The sequence below is a fragment of the Mytilus trossulus genome, chromosome 3 (genome assembly GCF_036588685.1).
Source record: "Mytilus trossulus isolate FHL-02 chromosome 3, PNRI_Mtr1.1.1.hap1, whole genome shotgun sequence".
Classification (NCBI taxonomy): domain Eukaryota; kingdom Metazoa; phylum Mollusca; class Bivalvia; order Mytilida; family Mytilidae; genus Mytilus; species Mytilus trossulus.
In genome coordinates this window covers 3,317,748-3,336,022 of record NC_086375.1, presented here as the reverse complement: position 1 = coordinate 3,336,022, position 18,275 = coordinate 3,317,748, and the positions used below count along the sequence as shown (strand labels likewise).

The 18,275-nt window shown below is 33.0% G+C and overlaps 1 protein-coding gene across 1 annotated transcript; it reads right to left on the bottom strand.

Moving 5' to 3' along the window:
- Positions 1 to 218: 218 nt before the first annotated feature.
- Positions 219 to 17,866, bottom strand: LOC134709885 (peroxidase-like protein). The gene is made up of 13 exons (XM_063570014.1): positions 17,759 to 17,866; positions 12,786 to 12,965; positions 11,707 to 11,869; positions 9,388 to 9,581; positions 8,706 to 8,894; positions 7,554 to 7,602; positions 6,523 to 6,623; positions 6,188 to 6,289; positions 5,777 to 5,863; positions 4,300 to 5,014; positions 3,247 to 3,416; positions 2,504 to 2,606; positions 219 to 348 (listed from the first exon to the last, which is right to left on the bottom strand). The coding sequence occupies exons 2-13, from the start codon at positions 12,934 to 12,936 to the stop codon at positions 219 to 221; spliced, it is 2,154 nt and encodes a 717-aa protein (XP_063426084.1). The 5' UTR covers positions 12,937 to 12,965; positions 17,759 to 17,866.
- Between the last annotated feature and the right edge of the window lie 409 nt (positions 17,867 to 18,275).

The following is an 18,275-nucleotide window of genomic DNA, read 5'->3' as shown; positions in this document are numbered from 1 at the left end:
CACTATTACTTTTCACAGTGAGAAAGTGCCATAACTTTTTTACTGTAAAAGCAAATCTGTAAAACAAATGGCAACAGATATATAATTCCCGATTTGACTATTTATAAACAAAGCGACTTTTGCTAATAGTTCCATATGAAGTCCATAAAACACACAATAACCTAATGTTATTGTTGCTGAATCGGGAATTTTAAAGCAAATTTTTATTTTGACACTTTTTAATATGATTTTTTCATCTTCAAACTTCTGTTTCTATTACCCCTCTTTCTTTGATAAACGGAATTGTTGATTCTTCTCCATGGTCTTAAATCCAATCTTAGAAAGTCTTGACAAGGTAAACGTGGATCTCTTTAGAAAACATAAAAAAAATATATTAAGTGGAATGATCACACTAATACACGTATGCCATTTTTTGGTGCTGTATTCTTGTCTCATAGTATTGTCCTCTTAGCGGTTATTTACACATTGTCATATATGCAGGAGGTTTAGCTAGCTATAAAACAATGTTCAATTGACCATCTTTTCAAAATTTGCTCTAAACCAATCAGAAATATTGCTGTTTTCATGAAATAATCAATTTTTATGAATGTTGGCGAAGATCAGTATTTCTGTTGTTCCGTTGATTTCCTCTCATAGTATATGTGTTTCTTTTGGATTTAGATTATTATCCGGATTTGTGTTTGCTTAATCGATTTTTGACTATTGAACAGCAGTATACTACTATTGTCTTAATTTATAATCTGCAAAAACTCACAGTAAGGTAAATATACCTCATTTCACCAACATTGTGATTAATTCAAAATCAAATTAGTTCGAACGCCGAATTTAGCTAAACTGACGGGTTTCCGTATACGAAGCGAACAACATTTTATATTTTAATTTGCCGTGTTTAAGGTAAATAGGTAATATTCCGAGCATTCACTCTGATCATGTTGCAAAAATCATTTATTTGTTCTCAAAAATTTTACCAAATATCCTTCCATATGCAACGTAGAAATCTGTTAATAAAGGACCCTCTATTTTTATATTCTAGTTCGAAACTATGGATGAAAACCAAATCTCTCGTTGAATTTTAACATATAATAATGTTGATTGTTCTATGTTTAATTAAAGGTCCATTATATAACAAAAATAAATAGCTGATATTTTGTTGATTTCAATGTATTTTGACGAACAAGAAACAGGTTCGTGATCCTCAGTTTTATATTGGAAAAAAACATTCCCTCAAAAGTCTTTTGTAGAGATTTTAGAAAAATCTAACATTGAACATTTACACAATCCAGCTTCTTAAAAGTAAACTTAAGAAGGCTCGCGGGTACGACAATTTCACCAAAAAATTGAACATTTGTTTTTTCATTACAAAATTTAGTTATTACACTATTAGTTATTACTTTAAGATATGATATAAAACTTAACCCCAAAAATCGATTCGGTTTGGCCCCAGATGACTTTTTAAATGTTTATATCATTGAAAAGTTCCAAATTATCTCCCTTTGGTACAAAAATGCTATTTTGTGGCATTAAAATTAAAATATCTTTTTTTACTCATCGGTGACCTATATTTTTTATTATTGTTTTCAAATAAGCTATACATAAACTAAATAATTGTAAAATTTAAGCGATTTCTGTAATTATAGGTTCTTTTTTTATTTCGATATAACCTCTTTTTCTCCTATTAGTTCAACAGAAAAAATACCTTTCCACAAAAGTATGCTTCTTTCGAAGGCAGATTGTGAGCGTAAATAATCGGCGACCCCTCTTTTTGCATTTTATTTTTCTATAAGCTAAAAGATAAAGTTCATAAATAGAAAAATAAAGCGAAATCTTATATTTGATAAAACAAAAAAAATGATTTAGACCCGCGAGCCCCCTTGCATTTTCTATACAAGAAATGACTGTTCCAAGTCAGAATAGGACAGTTGTTTTTCATTCGATTTTATGTGTATGAGCTTTTGATTTTGCCATTTGATATTAAGGACTTTCTGTTTTATATGTCCCATGGAGTTCGGTATTTTTGTCTTTTTACTATTTTTCATGCTCACTAAAAACTAAAAACGTTTTTATTCTATTTTCTTCTGCTTCAAACGTCTAATTTGAACGCCTGTGAAATTTCCGTGCAATTTAATTGTTCATTAAAGCTATTTTGTGGTCATTTTTATAGATTTCCTGTTTAAAAAAGCAAGAAATACTACGGATTTTCTTATTCTAGGCATAGATTACTTTAGCCGTATTTCGCACAAATTTTTAGAATTTTTAGTCCTCAATGCTCTTCAACTTTTTACTTGTTTGGCTTTATAACTATTGTGATCTGAGCGTCACTGATAAGTCTGATGTAGACGAAACACGCGTGTTGCATTGAATTAAAAGGCTGGTACCTTTGATAACTATCAGACTTAAATTATCCATATAAATGCCACAACATGACTCAATTGATATTCTTACGTTTTGAGTAATTTATATAATTATAAAGTATAATAAATAATAGACTATTATAAAGTTATACCCAGTTAACGGAGACTCAAACGCATTCGCCGGCATTGAATCCACATCCAGAGTCCTACAATAAAGTGCTGACAATGACTGTCTTTTGATCTGTTGCAATTGAGCTGAAAAAAATGGAGAAAGATTTTTTTAAAGTTTGTGTATACTTCGCATTACCTCCATGTGATTCTTGCACTTGGTGTATTTTTTTTCTCCATTTTTGTTTACAGGGTAATGGACAAAAATTAAATTTAGAAATGCAACAGTTTATTTTCCAACAACTTTCAAAAAGTATATTTGTTTCTTAAAAATAAGACAAACAGAACATTTATGTTTATGTAATTTCAACAAAGTATTGTTAAAACAAAATTAAAAAAAATTCATTCTAGTAGGAGAAATTAATAGTAATGATGTGATTCCTTTGTGTTTCTCGTTTCTCTTTTTTTTATAAAGATTATATCACAGGTTTTCCTGTTTGAAGGGGTTTTCACTTAATGGTCATATGTTTGGGCCCTTTATAGTTTTCTGTTTTGTGTGAGCCAATGCACCGTGTTGAAGGCCGTATTTTGACCTATAATGCTTAACTTTAACAAGTTGTGTCTTGGATGGAAAATTGTTTCATTGGTACTTATATCACATCCACTTATATTTATATATACAGCTGTTTTTAGCGTATGTGTTATTGCAATATTAGTGTAAAGCTCTTATTGTATCAACTAATAACAACAAGAAATAAACTGTGATCAACACAATACATATACTAACCAGCCGTAAAACCAGTGGGAACGAATGCGTTCTCATAAAAGAAACGGTCACCAATCTTAAACAACATGAACTGAAGTCCAATTATACATCTGAATGTTGGTCCCACAAGCGCACCTGGTACTGGGGTCTCTGACATTCCACCAGCAAATAAATCAATATCTTCAGGATGGCTAAAAGGAATTAAACGTGATTTCGATATACTAATATGTGTGTCGTTGTTGTAATGTAAAAAGTTATATCATCGGAAAAATACTCAATTCCGAGGAAAATTTAAAACGGATACACGGAGTCATGATATTCCCATATCGATTCGAGTCGAATCCAGGACACTTGTTGTTAAATTTATACTTCTCATTAACACACAGTTTATTTGAAATTATGTTTATAATAATAATACACAGATATAGGAAGATTTGGTGTGCATGACATGTATGTTTCATAAGAATTCGTAATTTTGATTTTTTTGCAAAAATCTAGAGGCAATCCACTATAATGGTTCAAGTCCCATTAAACTACAAGTGTCAACCGCAACAAAGTTAAAATAATGCATTGAAAAGGCAAGGAAGCTTGATATGACTTTTAATTTGCGATTGTAGCATTGAATTTTAATCATAAAAAATTAATGGTCCTATTCCGCACTTCATAGAAAAAGGGCTGTGATCAACGAAATTATACTCCATTTAAAAAAAAAAGAAACATTCAATTCTCGAATGTATTTATTTGGTAAGCATATAATGTTATTTTAATGTTAAGAGCCGTATACTATCGCTTGTATAGCTTGTCATTAACGGTTTAAAGACTCAATTGTCAAATTCAGGAAGTGAATGTTACAGCTGGTTTTTTTTAATGCTTAATCAGTTTGCTAGATTTGTCAATTTTGAATAAAGATAAGGTATATGTTATCTTACAACCTCAGAATATATGAATTTGTTTTCACCTACGTATACAATTTCGTAATATTTTTATAATAATAATTTTAGGATTGAAGATTTGAAGAACAATTTGGTTTTGCTCCAAATACTGCCTTAAGAAAACTACAAAATCTATAATCACCTGTAGACAGATTGTAATGCTCTAGCAGCAGACGCACAATGATTAGTTAAACCTAAGTGACCAGATCCAAAGTGTAAAGCAGGCTGTAATCCACAAAACTGTCGCCATCTGTTATATGATGGAATACCATGGTCTCTACCACGCTGAATGTTAAGTGAACCAAGGTCAAAGCCATTTCCAGGCATTGTTTGAAATAATCTATTCCTTATTGCAGGAGTCAGAAAACCGTCTGCTCTGCTCTTGAACTGTGTGGTCATCCACCTGGCTATTGCATCTGGACCGAAGGTAGTAAAGTCTCTTATTGAACGAGTACTGAAGAAATGGTCTTCCATAGGTTCCCTGGCTCGTGGTGTGAAGTCTTGGTTAAACGATTCAACAAAAGAACCAACAAGAGAATGGCCAAATCGATACGCTGCGGCTCCAAATGCATTTTTCGTAGATGGATTTGCAGAAGGATCATACAATGTATTAAACCCAAATCGCTTACTTCGTAGCCCGAACATGTTCATACCTTCTTCCCCTAGTACTAAAGGGAGATATTCAGTGTAAATAATGTGCTGATAAATTCCTGTTAGAATTTTTTTTGCCTCTTGATACAATTCTTCTCCATCATTCCACCCTATTACTCTCAACCTTTCAACAATATTGTTATGTTCACGCAAAAATGTAATATGCACGACTGTCAGCATTGGTACTTCTGCAGGTCTGTTGTCACCTAGAGAAGAAATATTCATCTATTTCTATTTACATACGTAAGAGGTACTATTTTTCGTTCGTGTACATAAAACATACTGAATGTTTGACGTTGATTTTCCCGTTTGAATGTTTTTTTTCACAGTAATTTTTGGAGCCCGTTTTAGCTTGCTGTTCGATGTGAGCCAAGGCTCCGTGTTGAAGACCGTACATTGACATATAATGGTTTACTTTATAAATTGTGACTTACATGGTGAGTTGTCTCATTGGAACTCATATCACATTTCTTATATCTATTGAAGACACCTTAAAAGTAGCAAGTCTGATTTTACATTTTACTTTTCATGTACACGAATTTCTCTCGTCTGCAAATATCTCGGTAAGAAATGACGAAAATTTAAATGTAGTACACTTTGTAGATGGATATGCAGAAGGATCATACAATGTATTAAACCGAAATCGCTTACTTCGTAGCCCGAACATGTTCATACCATCTTTCCCTAGTACTAAAGGAGGATATTCAGTGTAAATAATGTGCTGTACTGTACCAAGTCAGGAATATGACAGTTCTTTTCCATTCGTTTTTGATGTGTTTTGTTATTTGATTTTTCCATTTGATTATGGATTTTCCGAATTGATTTTCCTCTAAGTTCAGTATTTTTGTGATTTTACTTTCTATTCATACGATTAGATCTACTTAAATTATTTAGCGATTCAACAATTTGCTAGCTATTGGAAACAGAATACCACAGGAAAATTAGTAAAAACTGCATTCATTGCGTACCAGATTTGAAACACTCTTCCCCTGCTAAACACTCAGATCCTGGGGGACCAGTAGGCAGAATTCTGTTAATGCCTTCTTGAAGTCTACCTATAAAATCAAAATTAAAAAGCTTAATGATGAAACAATCATTCAAACATAAAATATAATAATGTTACCTTTTCAAAAAAAAGTATAGACATAATAATGAATGCTGAAACATTTATAACTTGGTAAACTTACACCAATTCACTTTAACGATCTAACCGAATTCGCACAGAACAAGTCCTCTGGGTTTGTCTTTAGTCACGATGCATACGCTTTACAGTAACTGTAGAGATTACGAACTTCCTAATCGTTATTGTTTTGTTTGAAGTCGGGTATTTTGTGTTGCTTAAAGCATCGAAGTAAAAATATCATTATACTATTATATACCTGTTCCCAATTCTCGTAAGTCATTTTGTCCATCAAGTGTGTTTCCATAAGTCACAGACAGATCAACAAAAGATGTCCTCTGATTAATTTGGTTTCTAGATTCTGGTGAAAAATGTAAATGATATTTTATATAAACAAACTAGCAAATCAAACTCGTATAAGACACATATATCCTAGGAAAATTTTAACTTATGTTTAGATATCATAATTATTTGCGCAATTATAATTTGTTTTGTTGTTTTTCGATAATCGATACATCTTGTTTAGTCAAAAAGTTTAAATGGTTAATTATTTTTATACTTTACCAACAGAAATTGAATTTGACAATTCTTTACCTGGTGGACATCCAGGAGCAACACCAAAGTCCGATCTTACAAAATGCATACAAGTAGTCTGAAAATCACCTGGCGGAGTTCTAAAGGGAAAGCACTCGGGTCTACAAAACAAAGACATCAAACAAATATGTGAATACAGAGATAGATTTGATTTTGAACAATGTTATCAATTTAAAGTGTATTCTTTTTGTTCACATTCAATGTAAAAGAGATATTTGCTGACAGAATTGTATCTCCCTCATGCAATGCTCTGGGTCATGAAATAGTTATCAAAAGTACCAGGATTATAATTTTATACGCCAGACGCGCGTTTCGTCTACATAAGACTCATCAGTGACGCTCAGATCAAAATAGTTTAAAAGCCAAATAAATACAAAGTTGAAGAGCATAGAGGACCCAAAATTTCAAAAAAGTTGTGCCAAATACGGCTAAGGTAAAAACGAGATGTATGCTGAAAGAATTGTATCTCCCTCATGCAAAGCTCTGGGTCATGAAAACGAAATATTTGCTGAAAGAATTATTAATGCCTCATGCAAAGATCTGGGTCGTGTAAACGAGATATATGCTGAAAGAATTGTATCTCCCTCATACAAAGCTCTGGTTCATGTAAACGAGATATATGCTGAAAGAATTGTATCTCCCTCATGCAAAGCTCTGGTTCATATAAACGATATTAATGCTGAAAGAATTGTATTTCCCTCATGCAAAGCTCTGGTTCATGTAAACGAGATATTTGTTGACAGAACTGTATATCCCTCATGGAAAGCTCTGGTTTCTTGCCCTTCTTCGGCCGTGCTTTTATTGTCCTTTTTGGTTTATAACTCTTAATTTTTTTAATAAGCTTTGGATTTTCAAATATTTTGTCCTCGAACATCATTGCTTGAGAAATTTACTGTTGCAGAAAAATTGGTACTTTTGGATGTGCGAAATGTTGTTCTACTTTGATTAATATAATTTTGCAATTCGTTCTTTTATTCAAGCCTAATATGTATGTTCATACATTATCTGACAAAAACATGCACTGATATTACCTGACAACCGGAACATCTCCGTTACAGCAAACTATATCTTGATCACCATCTGTAAAATAATAGTAAAAACAAATTTCAATTACGCAAACAATAATCATATCTAAAGATACTTTAACATTGACCTTGGATATATATGTGGGATGTATGTTTCTTATTCGAGTTTGATTTGCCAGTTTGTAAATCGGCATTTGTAAACACCAAGTGTTCTTTTCCATTGTTTTTGCACAAAAAACACGATTTAAATTCTATCGACGTATTATCTGTCATGGATGTCTAGACGTAAATTACTTGAAAAACGTGTTCATATTAATACAAAAGAAGTGATGTTATATAAACTGGTTAGCTACCCTCATCGCCGATAATGACAAGAAAGCAACTTTCCCTCAGATAAATTAAATGCACCTTACTCAAATATTTACGGCCACAACATCGTAACTGCCATTATGTAGCTTAACTGTTTAATTAACTAGTAGTTTGGAAGCCTTTCACTGATTAAGAAGTCGTGCAACACAACAAGATCAATGGATTTCGATTGCTGGATTCCCTTTAGAGGCTTTTTATATTTGATTTGAATGCTCCCCAAGACTTCCGTTATCTATTTAGCAACGATAAAGTTCGAGAATAAACTGGACCCCTGATGTTGTTTCACTGTTATCGTGTGTTGAAGTATCAATCGACGGGTGACCAGTTTAGTCCGAGAACTCATGTGTACAATGACGTTCCCGATCAACTACGGAATCGTCATTTGACAGTATTCACAGTGAATATCAATTGGTCAGTGAATTAACGGATGAGAAAATAATTATAAAAAGCAAAATCACTCCACGTCGGACATCTCCCAATGACGAGCGTGATAGATGGAGTGGCGTTTGATTTACAAAAAAAACTGTAGCAAAATGTCTATCTTCATCTTCTTTTATTTTTACATTTACATCTAAATCAACACAAAAATAAACGTCGTCTGTCGTCTGTTGTGTCACCTATTATCCCTTGTCAGTAAATGCCAAAATTATTTTGGTGTCGACCTCCGCATACCTCTACAAAACGCAAAGTCCCGTGGGTGTTCGGTTTGGACCGGTTTCAATGTAGTAAAAATAAAATTTCGCCTGAAATATTATACGTCCTTTATACCGAAACAATATAAAAATTTACCTCTAATTGTAGGTGTTGATATAACATCGTGGTCGACAAATTGTCCAAAATGAGTTAAGGATACACTTAAAATTCGACTTCTAGGAGGAGATTCGCCACCATTCAGGACAGCGTTAGATATATCACGTGGACTAGGGAGGAGTGATCCAATCACACTACGTATACGTGGAACAGAGCCAATGTTATATTCTACAAACATAAATATGTTAAAACGGTGTTGTACATGTAGATAAACTAACATGTAAGCCGAATATGTAAACCTTGGATCTTTCTTTATTATACTTCATCAAGTTAATCAGAAAATCGCCAAATTAAATATCTGCGAAGTGGGCAAGAAAGGGTAAAACGCGAAATAAAGTATCCGCGAAAATAAGTTGGTTTACAGTATTCAAAACTACTAAGGATTTTCTTATCCAAGACAATATATCATTAGCCGTATTCAGCACAACTTTTTTGTAATGTTGGTCATCAATGCTCTTTAACTTTGCACTTGTTTGGCTTATGACGTATTAGATTATAAACTTGGTACCTTTGATTACTAACTGCAATCAAATTGCATTAAAATAGGAGTCAGAAAATTAAACATTGCGTAAAAGATTATAAAGGTAAACCTAACACATAAATTGTGCATATCTATTATATATCCTCTAATTGTTTAACTCTGCTGAAATAATAAACTTACGATCACCATAAGTAGGGGAGATAAATCTTGCTTGATTTGTTATAGAGGCTCCCCATAATGGATTGTTAAAGTTGTTGCAAGAACCATCTGCTGTTCGATAGCGGTCGTTAGGATTACATACAGGCCAACGATTAGCACAATATGGAGCCATCTGTCTTCTAAATTCCGTTGCATTGGGGGTAGCACCACCAGATCTGTAATTTAATATATTGTATATGCGACAGACAAAGACCGTTATGCTGTAAGCGTTAAGGGTTCGCAGTAGGAGTAAACATACTTTTCAGTATCGCTACATGTCTTTGTATTGTTGCCTCATTTTTACATACCATACATTCGTGTTATGATTATTCTGATGCATACAGTGAGTTTCATTGATTTTTTTATACGAAATCATAGGTTCTCAGATGAAAAAAAATATTTGATGTTCAAATAAGAAATATTTTATTCAAGCGCGTAAGGTTATCATTCTTTTCTTTATTTTCTCATTTCTCATTTTGTTATAAAAAAGGAAAATCTTAGAAAAATTAAACTCTGAGGAAAATTCAAAATGGAAGGTCCCTAATCAGAATCAAAAGCTCAAACATATCAACATATCAATCGAAAAGATAAAGTAAGTCGGGTATCATTAAACATACATACTGGTAGGTTAAACTTGAGTCAAATTTAGACGACCGGTTTACATCAATGAGGTAGCATCATGACGATAGTAGAAACAAAAGATAAAATATCCAGAGATCTAAGTACATTCCTCAACAAAACACAGGTGTCTCGATAATATGTCAAGTACTCATTTGATGTATGAAGATGTGGTACGGATGCGAATGAGACAACGCTACATCCAAGTCACAATTTATAAACGCAAACAATTATAGGTCAAAGTACGGTCTTTAAAACGGAACCTTGGTTCACAACGAACAGCAAGCTATAAAGGTACCATAAATGAAAAGTGTTAATCGGTTCAAATAGAAAACACAATGGTCTTATCTATAGAGAAAACTAGAGACGAGAAACACTGATGAACTATATATTCAATATACGATAACCATTGAACAACATGTTCCTGACATAGGACAGGTGCAAACACATGCAGCGGGTTTAAACTCTTTAACAGGCGCAAACATTCATCATAACCCGAATGTTATATCACAACACAGAAAGACACAATTTAAAATATCAATTGTAATAGCTTAATCTCAATCAAAGTACTTTATAACAAAATCAAATAAACACACACTGAACGGATTAATTCATCTATGACACAACGTTAGTACAATATTAATAATAAAGAAAAGACAAGAAACTAAAGAGAAAAACAATGTGTAAAATATACAAAATTGTTGGGGAAAAGTGATGGTGGTGGTGGAATGTGTGTCTTATACTAACCAGTATTTGCCTTGAAACTGCTAAACCCTCGAACTTAACACTTAATTCCAAAAATACATGTAGTATGTAGGTACTTTTAAAGAATGTTAAAGGGAGACCATATCCTCGTATTTCTTTCGCTTTCCTATCGATAACTTCAATCTTATCCATTCGTTTGATGTGTTTGAGCTTTTGATTTTGCCGTTTGATTACTAATTTTCTGTTTTGAATTTTCCTCGAAGTTTTGCATTTTTTTTATTCAATTTATGGGCATCCACTTTCAATCAGTCAGTAGCCTAGAATAAGCTGTGACCCGCAACCCAAGTTCCCAAGCAGAACTGTTTCTGCTAATGTAGGTCACGTTAGGCGGATGATCAACTTGAAATCGAATTCCTATTTTTACCTTAAATTTGAGATAAACATGATATACGAATTCTGTATGATAATGCGAGATTATGCTACATGAAGTTAAAAGTAACTGCTTTATGTAGTAGTATAACAATTATTTGGAATTGCATTATTTGGACAATTCTCAGATTTATTTCAGTGTAAACTTTGTTTTTAAGAATTCTTTATGTAAAGATGTCCCGTTATCGAAAACCCGACAACTCCTCTATATTCAGTAGCAATCAAAGGCTTAGTTACATCGTATATAATATACAGTTATCGATTTAAAAACAATAGTTACACAAGTAAAGAATAATCTAGCATGAAGACATTTGATTATATGATCGTCGCAAACGAGGTTGTTATATTTAGAATTTGCTGTTTGTTTTACGGTTCTCCAAATCATGTTATATACAAGACTTTTTCTATTTTGTTATTAGATTTGTTTTATAACAATACTTTTCTATTTACTTTATTTATTTTTTTACAGGATTTATATTGTAGTATTCAATATTAAGGCCATTGACAATTTAATTACATTAGAAACAACTAATTCAAACTTATACCAACCTTGTGACATAGTTAGCCGTCGCAGTAGTTGATATATCTCCCGCGCAGCCAAAAGCTGCAACTGCCTGAGGGGCTTCCCCTCTTCTACTAAACAAAGCATACATAGATACTGGGTTGACAGCTTCAGATCCCGATCCTTGTGCAGCAACTCCGCCAGGTTCGTCTTTAATATTGTAAAGATAAAGAACGTGTCTTAGCAGATTAGTGGAACTATTATTGACCATACCCAACTTTTGACATTGACAATTGACATAGATACTGGGTTGACAGCTTCAGATCCCGATCCTCTTTTGTTGATAGTTGTCTCATTGGCAATCATACCACATCTTCTTTTTTATATTTCCTCTCTAAAGTGAAGGTAAATGTTTCGACTTAGTTCGTAAAAAACTAATATCAGATATAAACCACCAGCTCAAACAAATCAAACCGACAGTACCACCAAAAGTTGAACCAGCGCCTGAATCATCATGTGAATATTCTATAAGGTATGAATGATAGAACACAGAATATCGAAATAAAAAAAAAGACTTTGAAAAATGATTAGTTTTTGTGTTATTGCACAAAATATCATACCCATTTATTTGTTACTCAATTCACCGAAAAATAAAATAACAAAACTACCAAACATCGAGGAAACATCAAAACAGAAGGCCTGTAAGCAAATGGCAAAGTTAAAAGCGCAAACACATCAAACGAAAGGATCACATTTGTCACATCCCTGACTTGGCACATGTATTTTCTCATGTAAAAAATGGTGGATTAAACTTGGTTTCATAGTTAGCTAACCCTCCCAACATATTCATAATAAACTCATCATAGATACTAGGATACAAATTGTATATATGGGCCAGACACGCGTTTTGTCTACAAAAGAGTCAGCAGTGACGCTTAAACAAAAAAAATGTTAAAAAGTCCAAATATAGAGCGAAATTAAAAAGCTTTGTGGACTAAAAAGTCATAAAACATTTTGCCAAACACAGCTAAGGTAAACTATACCTGGGGTAGACAAACCTAGGTATTTTCAAAAAAATCAAAGTTTTATAAACAGTTGATTTATAATCTGCTGATAAATTATTCACCAGATCCTAATGTAGGTCCACCATGTCGTCTATTATCTACTTCTGATACAGCATCAGCGATAGATACTGATATATCACCTGGACCTTGGGAGCTAGCGAAAAGTGTCATCTGAACAAAAACATCTAGTAGAATATACCATCTGCCACCCATTTCAAGTTTCCAAGAAATGATTTTAATTTCTGTAAAATAGATATCTATTTATACAAGACATTTTTAAATCACTTTCTATTCATCACAGTAAATACACCAAAAAAAAATGATGCATATCGATTTGAACAAAAAATTATGACAAATAATTCCAAATATAGATACATATCAGGAGACTTCTCAATTTCTTTCTTCCATACGTTAAATGTAGGAACGCACAAACATTACTGGTTTGAAATCAAAGAAGAACATTCATCACAGTAAACACAAGATGCACTTTAAAAATACTTAATGAAAGTCGATTTTTACTAAAAATGACAAATCATGCCAAATGTATGACCCGTTTAATCTGTTTCTGATTGGAAATTACCATAATGCTTATTTTAAATACATGTACGTGTTAAAACAAAATCTGTCAATTGCTCTCGACAAATCGTTCTCTGATGATTTTACTTATTTTGGAGAAAACGTTTCTAAGTTATAAAAATTATATCTGATTCAATTATTTTAAACTATTTATCTAAAAGAAAAAGAAAAAAACAAATGTGCCCAACTTTGAAATTGGTCCTTAGGATTTTGAAGCTGTTGCACTCTACTTTCAATATGATGTGCACGACTTTGACTTTGGTTTTGAGGATTTTTAGTTGTATTTTGTGTGTTGGAATTCGGATTCGGGTTTGTAGTGATACAAAATATCTGATATTAATTTATAACCAACTAATCGAAAAAAAATCTTTAACTTTAGAGTGGAATCAATGTCAAAATCAAAAGTTGGGTATGGTTAATGATAGTTTCAGTAATCTGCTAATACAATTTCTTTAACATTACAATACAAAAAATGAACTTAAGTCAAATCTTAAGATCAAGAATTCAAAATTTAAACTAAAAGTCAAAAATGCATTAGTTAAAGAACAAAATAAGCTAAATGTATTGATACGTTATAGAGCTTCTTTTTAAGATATTTAAGTTTTACAAAATGGCGGAAAGAGGCTGATTTGAATTCTTAACTTTTATTTGCATTGGCATTATTTGGGCCTAAACCAAGGGTTCCAAATGGTGAAGTTGAAACATCCCTTCGTAAAATTTACGGACGTTATCACGAGTTGGTTGACTGTTATGGAACAACTGTTTCACAAATGATATCGGATACGTTCCTCGTAACTGCAATCCCTTTCCATTTCACGAATGTGACCTACTGAATTAGGCTATTTACCGGATTTGTTATCACATAAGCAACACGACGGGTGCCACATGTAGAGCAGGATCTGCTTACCCTTCCGTAGCACCGGAGTTTACCCCCAGTTTTTGGTGGGATTTGTTTTGTTTATTCTTTAGTTTCTATGTTGTGTCATGTGCACTATTGTTTGTCTATCCGGTATTTTTTTCATTTTCAGTCATGGCGTTGTCAGTTTATTTTCAATTTATAAGTTTGACTGTCCCTTTGGTATCTTTCGTCATACTTTTATCGATAAAGAAATCAAGCATGAGGCATCATCCCAGTGGTATATAAACGTCGTAACTACTATACCCTTCACTTTTCATGAATGCGACCTACCGATTTAGACTATTGAACGGGTTTGTTACCACATGAGCAACACGATGGGTGCCACATGTGAAGCAGATTCTGATTACTCTTTCGGAACACCTGAAATCAACCCCTGTTTTAAGTGGGGTTTGTGTTGCTTAGTCTTTAGTTTTCTATAATATCTCAAGTTACGTTGAATTGTCTGTTTTTTCTCTTTTAATTTTAGCCATGGCGTTGTCAGTTGATTTTCGATCTATGAGTTTAACTGTCCCTCTGGTATTTTTGCCCGTCTTATGCAAGCATATGACCATGAAAACATCAATCGGAAATTACCATGAGTAAGCTAGAAGTAGCTATTTTTCTAATTTAATGCTAAAGTATATTAGGCGAGTGACATTTCCAGAAAAGACGCTTAGTTAGTGACTTTAATGCACCCACCTAACACACAGCTAAATTTTTTATATGTTAAAGTATCATATCTAAACTTCCTTTTTTGGTCGGTCGTAAAAAAATCGTACGGTGCAATTTTTGTAAAAATTGAATTAAAATTTAGAAATAATTCCAAATTGAAAAATGACCAACAGTGTTGAAGCGTGAAAAAAATAACATGTAGCTTTATTTTCTGTTGTCACAATGCAAAAATTATGTACGTTTAACATGTCAATGAATAAAAAAATACTTTTCAAAAATATAAAAAGTAATCTTTTTAGAAAAAAAAAGATTTTTGTAACAATTTTGAATTTTCATAAAAATGGTGCCAATTTTCAAATTTTTTTTTCATTTCTTAGATATTTTCGGCTCGAAACCAAAATTAATGATGTTCGTATTATTTAAGAGTTCATAACTTGTTTAAAACATATCATTATCACTGTATTATTCTGGATTTTATACATTTTTTACACACTCCCCCTTTTCAATCAAATTTCCGAAATCGCTTTCTCTGTTAATTTCCCTCAAGTTTATGGACCTAAACGCTTCGAATAAAAGAGTATGAATAACCAAGAAGGCAATTTTGGTACTAATATTACGCAAAGTTTAAAGAAAAATCAAATGTCAACGTTTTTTTCTTGGTAGAAAACCAATATCTTACTGTTCTTAGTCAATTTGCACTTACAAAAAAGAGATTACGAATAACTATTGAAAAATACTTCTTTCTCAATGGGATCAACTAAAAGTACGCAAAAATGTGTCAAATCTGATATTTTTACCATGAACTTGAACATGAGATATTTCCACCTTTTAAATTTCCAACCGTTTTAACTATCGCATACGGTAGACTTATCGATGGTGCAAATTTGGTCAGTATTTTAGAGGAAGCATAGCGTATGTGCTAGGGCCACGTCTAGAACCTATATGTTGACATGCTATAAATACTGTAATATATGGGGATATCTATTCATTTAGTTGAAAATTTTGAATTTTTCGTAGATATTTGAAATACAATAAATGTTCTACCTCGGGGGTATATATTACTTAAGCTGTATTTTAAATAGGATTACGTGTTTTTAAATATTCTTCGAAGTTTTACTTGGTTCGAGCGTCACCGATGAGTCTTATGTCGACGAAACACGTGTCTAACGTAAGCAAGCGATCATATGCCTAATATCTTTCAAATTGATTTGTTATTCATTATAGGTGTCGTTAGTTGCTTTTTATGATTTTTGCTTTTGTTTGTAGTTTTAAGCATTAAGCAAGCTTTTGTGTATCTAATTAAAATTGTTTTAGAACCTTTATAGCTTATGTACGGTGTTGGCAATTGCTTCTTGTTTTAGGCCATATGATAAGCTATAGTTGTTTACCTCAAAGCATTTTGTCTCTGGTATACAGAGATCAAAGTGTCCTTTTAATCATACTTATACATACCGGACGGGATATTTTTGAAACCTTAAGTAACAAATTAACTCCTTTATTTCAAACAAAAATGTATAGAAACCATTTACTTTTCAAGTCAGCATACATTAAAACAGGGACGAAATATACCAGAGGGACAGCCAAACTCATAAATCGAAAATAAACTGACAACGCCATGGCTCAAAATGTAAAAGACAAACAGACAAACAATAGTACACATGACACAACATAGAAAACTAAAGAATAGGCAACACGAACCCCACCAATAACTAGGGGTGATCTCAGGTGTTCCGGAAGGGTAAGCAGATCCTGCTCCACATGTGGCACCCGTCGTGTTGCTTATGTGATAACAAATCCGGCAAATAGTCTAATTCGGTAGGTCAATAAGACATGTGTACAGGCAATTAAATGAAAGTTTTCAGAATTTTTGTAAATTAAAATATAGATGTGTTAATGTTTGTGTCAAGATGTTTGACGTATAATAGTTGGTATTCGTGTTTAGTTTTCCAAATAATTATACTTATTGGAAACCATATTTGAACACATCCAAATTATGTAGACGAAAATCTGTATCATATATTGATTGGTTATACTATTGTCCATATGTATATATATATATATATAGCCCAGGTGGTCGTGTGGTCTAGCGGGACGGCTGCAGTGCAGGCGATTTGGTGTCACGATATCACAGGAGCATGGGTTCGAATCCCGGCAAGGGGAGAACCAAAAATTTGCAAAAGCAAATTTACAGATCTAACATTGGTGGGTTGATGTTTAGACGAGTTGTATACAACTCGTCTAAATATCAACCCACCAATGTTAGATCTGTAAATTTGCTTTTGCAAATTTTTGGTTCTTCCCTCGCCGGGATTCGAACCCATGCTCCTGTGATATCGTGACACCAAATCGCCTGCACTGCAGCCGTCCCGCTAGACCACACGACCATCTGGGCTCTCAAAAAAAGAGCTTTCGGTGGGCATGATATATATCTGACCGTTACAAATGTCTGCTTCATTTTCTACAACAGCTACACATCAGAGCTTTTTCATACATGGTATTAAGCCGCATATTGATCATAATGCATATCTATTAACTAATTTGTTTCTGTTTTTCACATATGTGCACTTACGGTTGGATTTAGTCGAAGGCTTTGCAGTTTGTAAAATGCAGGAAAAAAAGGTAGTAGATAATCTATCTGATTCCGAATAGACTATGGTTGTGCAGTTGTTAAAACAAATCAGAATAAAAAAAAACCTAAATTGGTATATTTATACACATGTTACATCAATTTGTAAAAATCCAAATATTACAAAACACCTGTCCTACACCCAAGACGAATATTTTTTGTTGTCCCCGCAGAAAACAGCATTTTTTGGTGAGTAAATCACATTACATTATGCTTGATTAATGAATAAGGCTTTTACTATTAGAATTAAAACTCAAATATACCACCACAACACCGACCAAGTTTGAACTCTTGGATAATTGTAGGTCTGTTCTATGTTCCTTCAGGATTTCAACCAAAGATGCAGAACTTGATCTTCCTTCACTGTATTGGATATAGTTGTGTCCTTACCAACAACGTTATATTTCTGGGTCTTCAAAGTGCTAAAAAACCCATCTTTTTTAATTTATTTACATCAGTTTAATTAGTTATCAAAGCCGGGCTTCAAATTATGGTGAAACTACTTATTCTAAGGGTGGCGTATCTAGTTACTAAAACAAATAAAAAATCTTTCCAACCAAGTCACAATTTGTAACAGTGAACCTTTATAGGTCCAATTACGGTCTTCAATACGAAGCCTTGGTTCACACCGTAGGGGAAGCTATAAAGGGCCCCCAAAGGACTAGTGTAAAACCATTCCAACGGGAAAATCAACGGTCTAATCTATATTAAAAATGAGAAACGAGACACGCTGATGAACCACATCAACAAACGACAATTACTGAACATCCGATTCCTGAT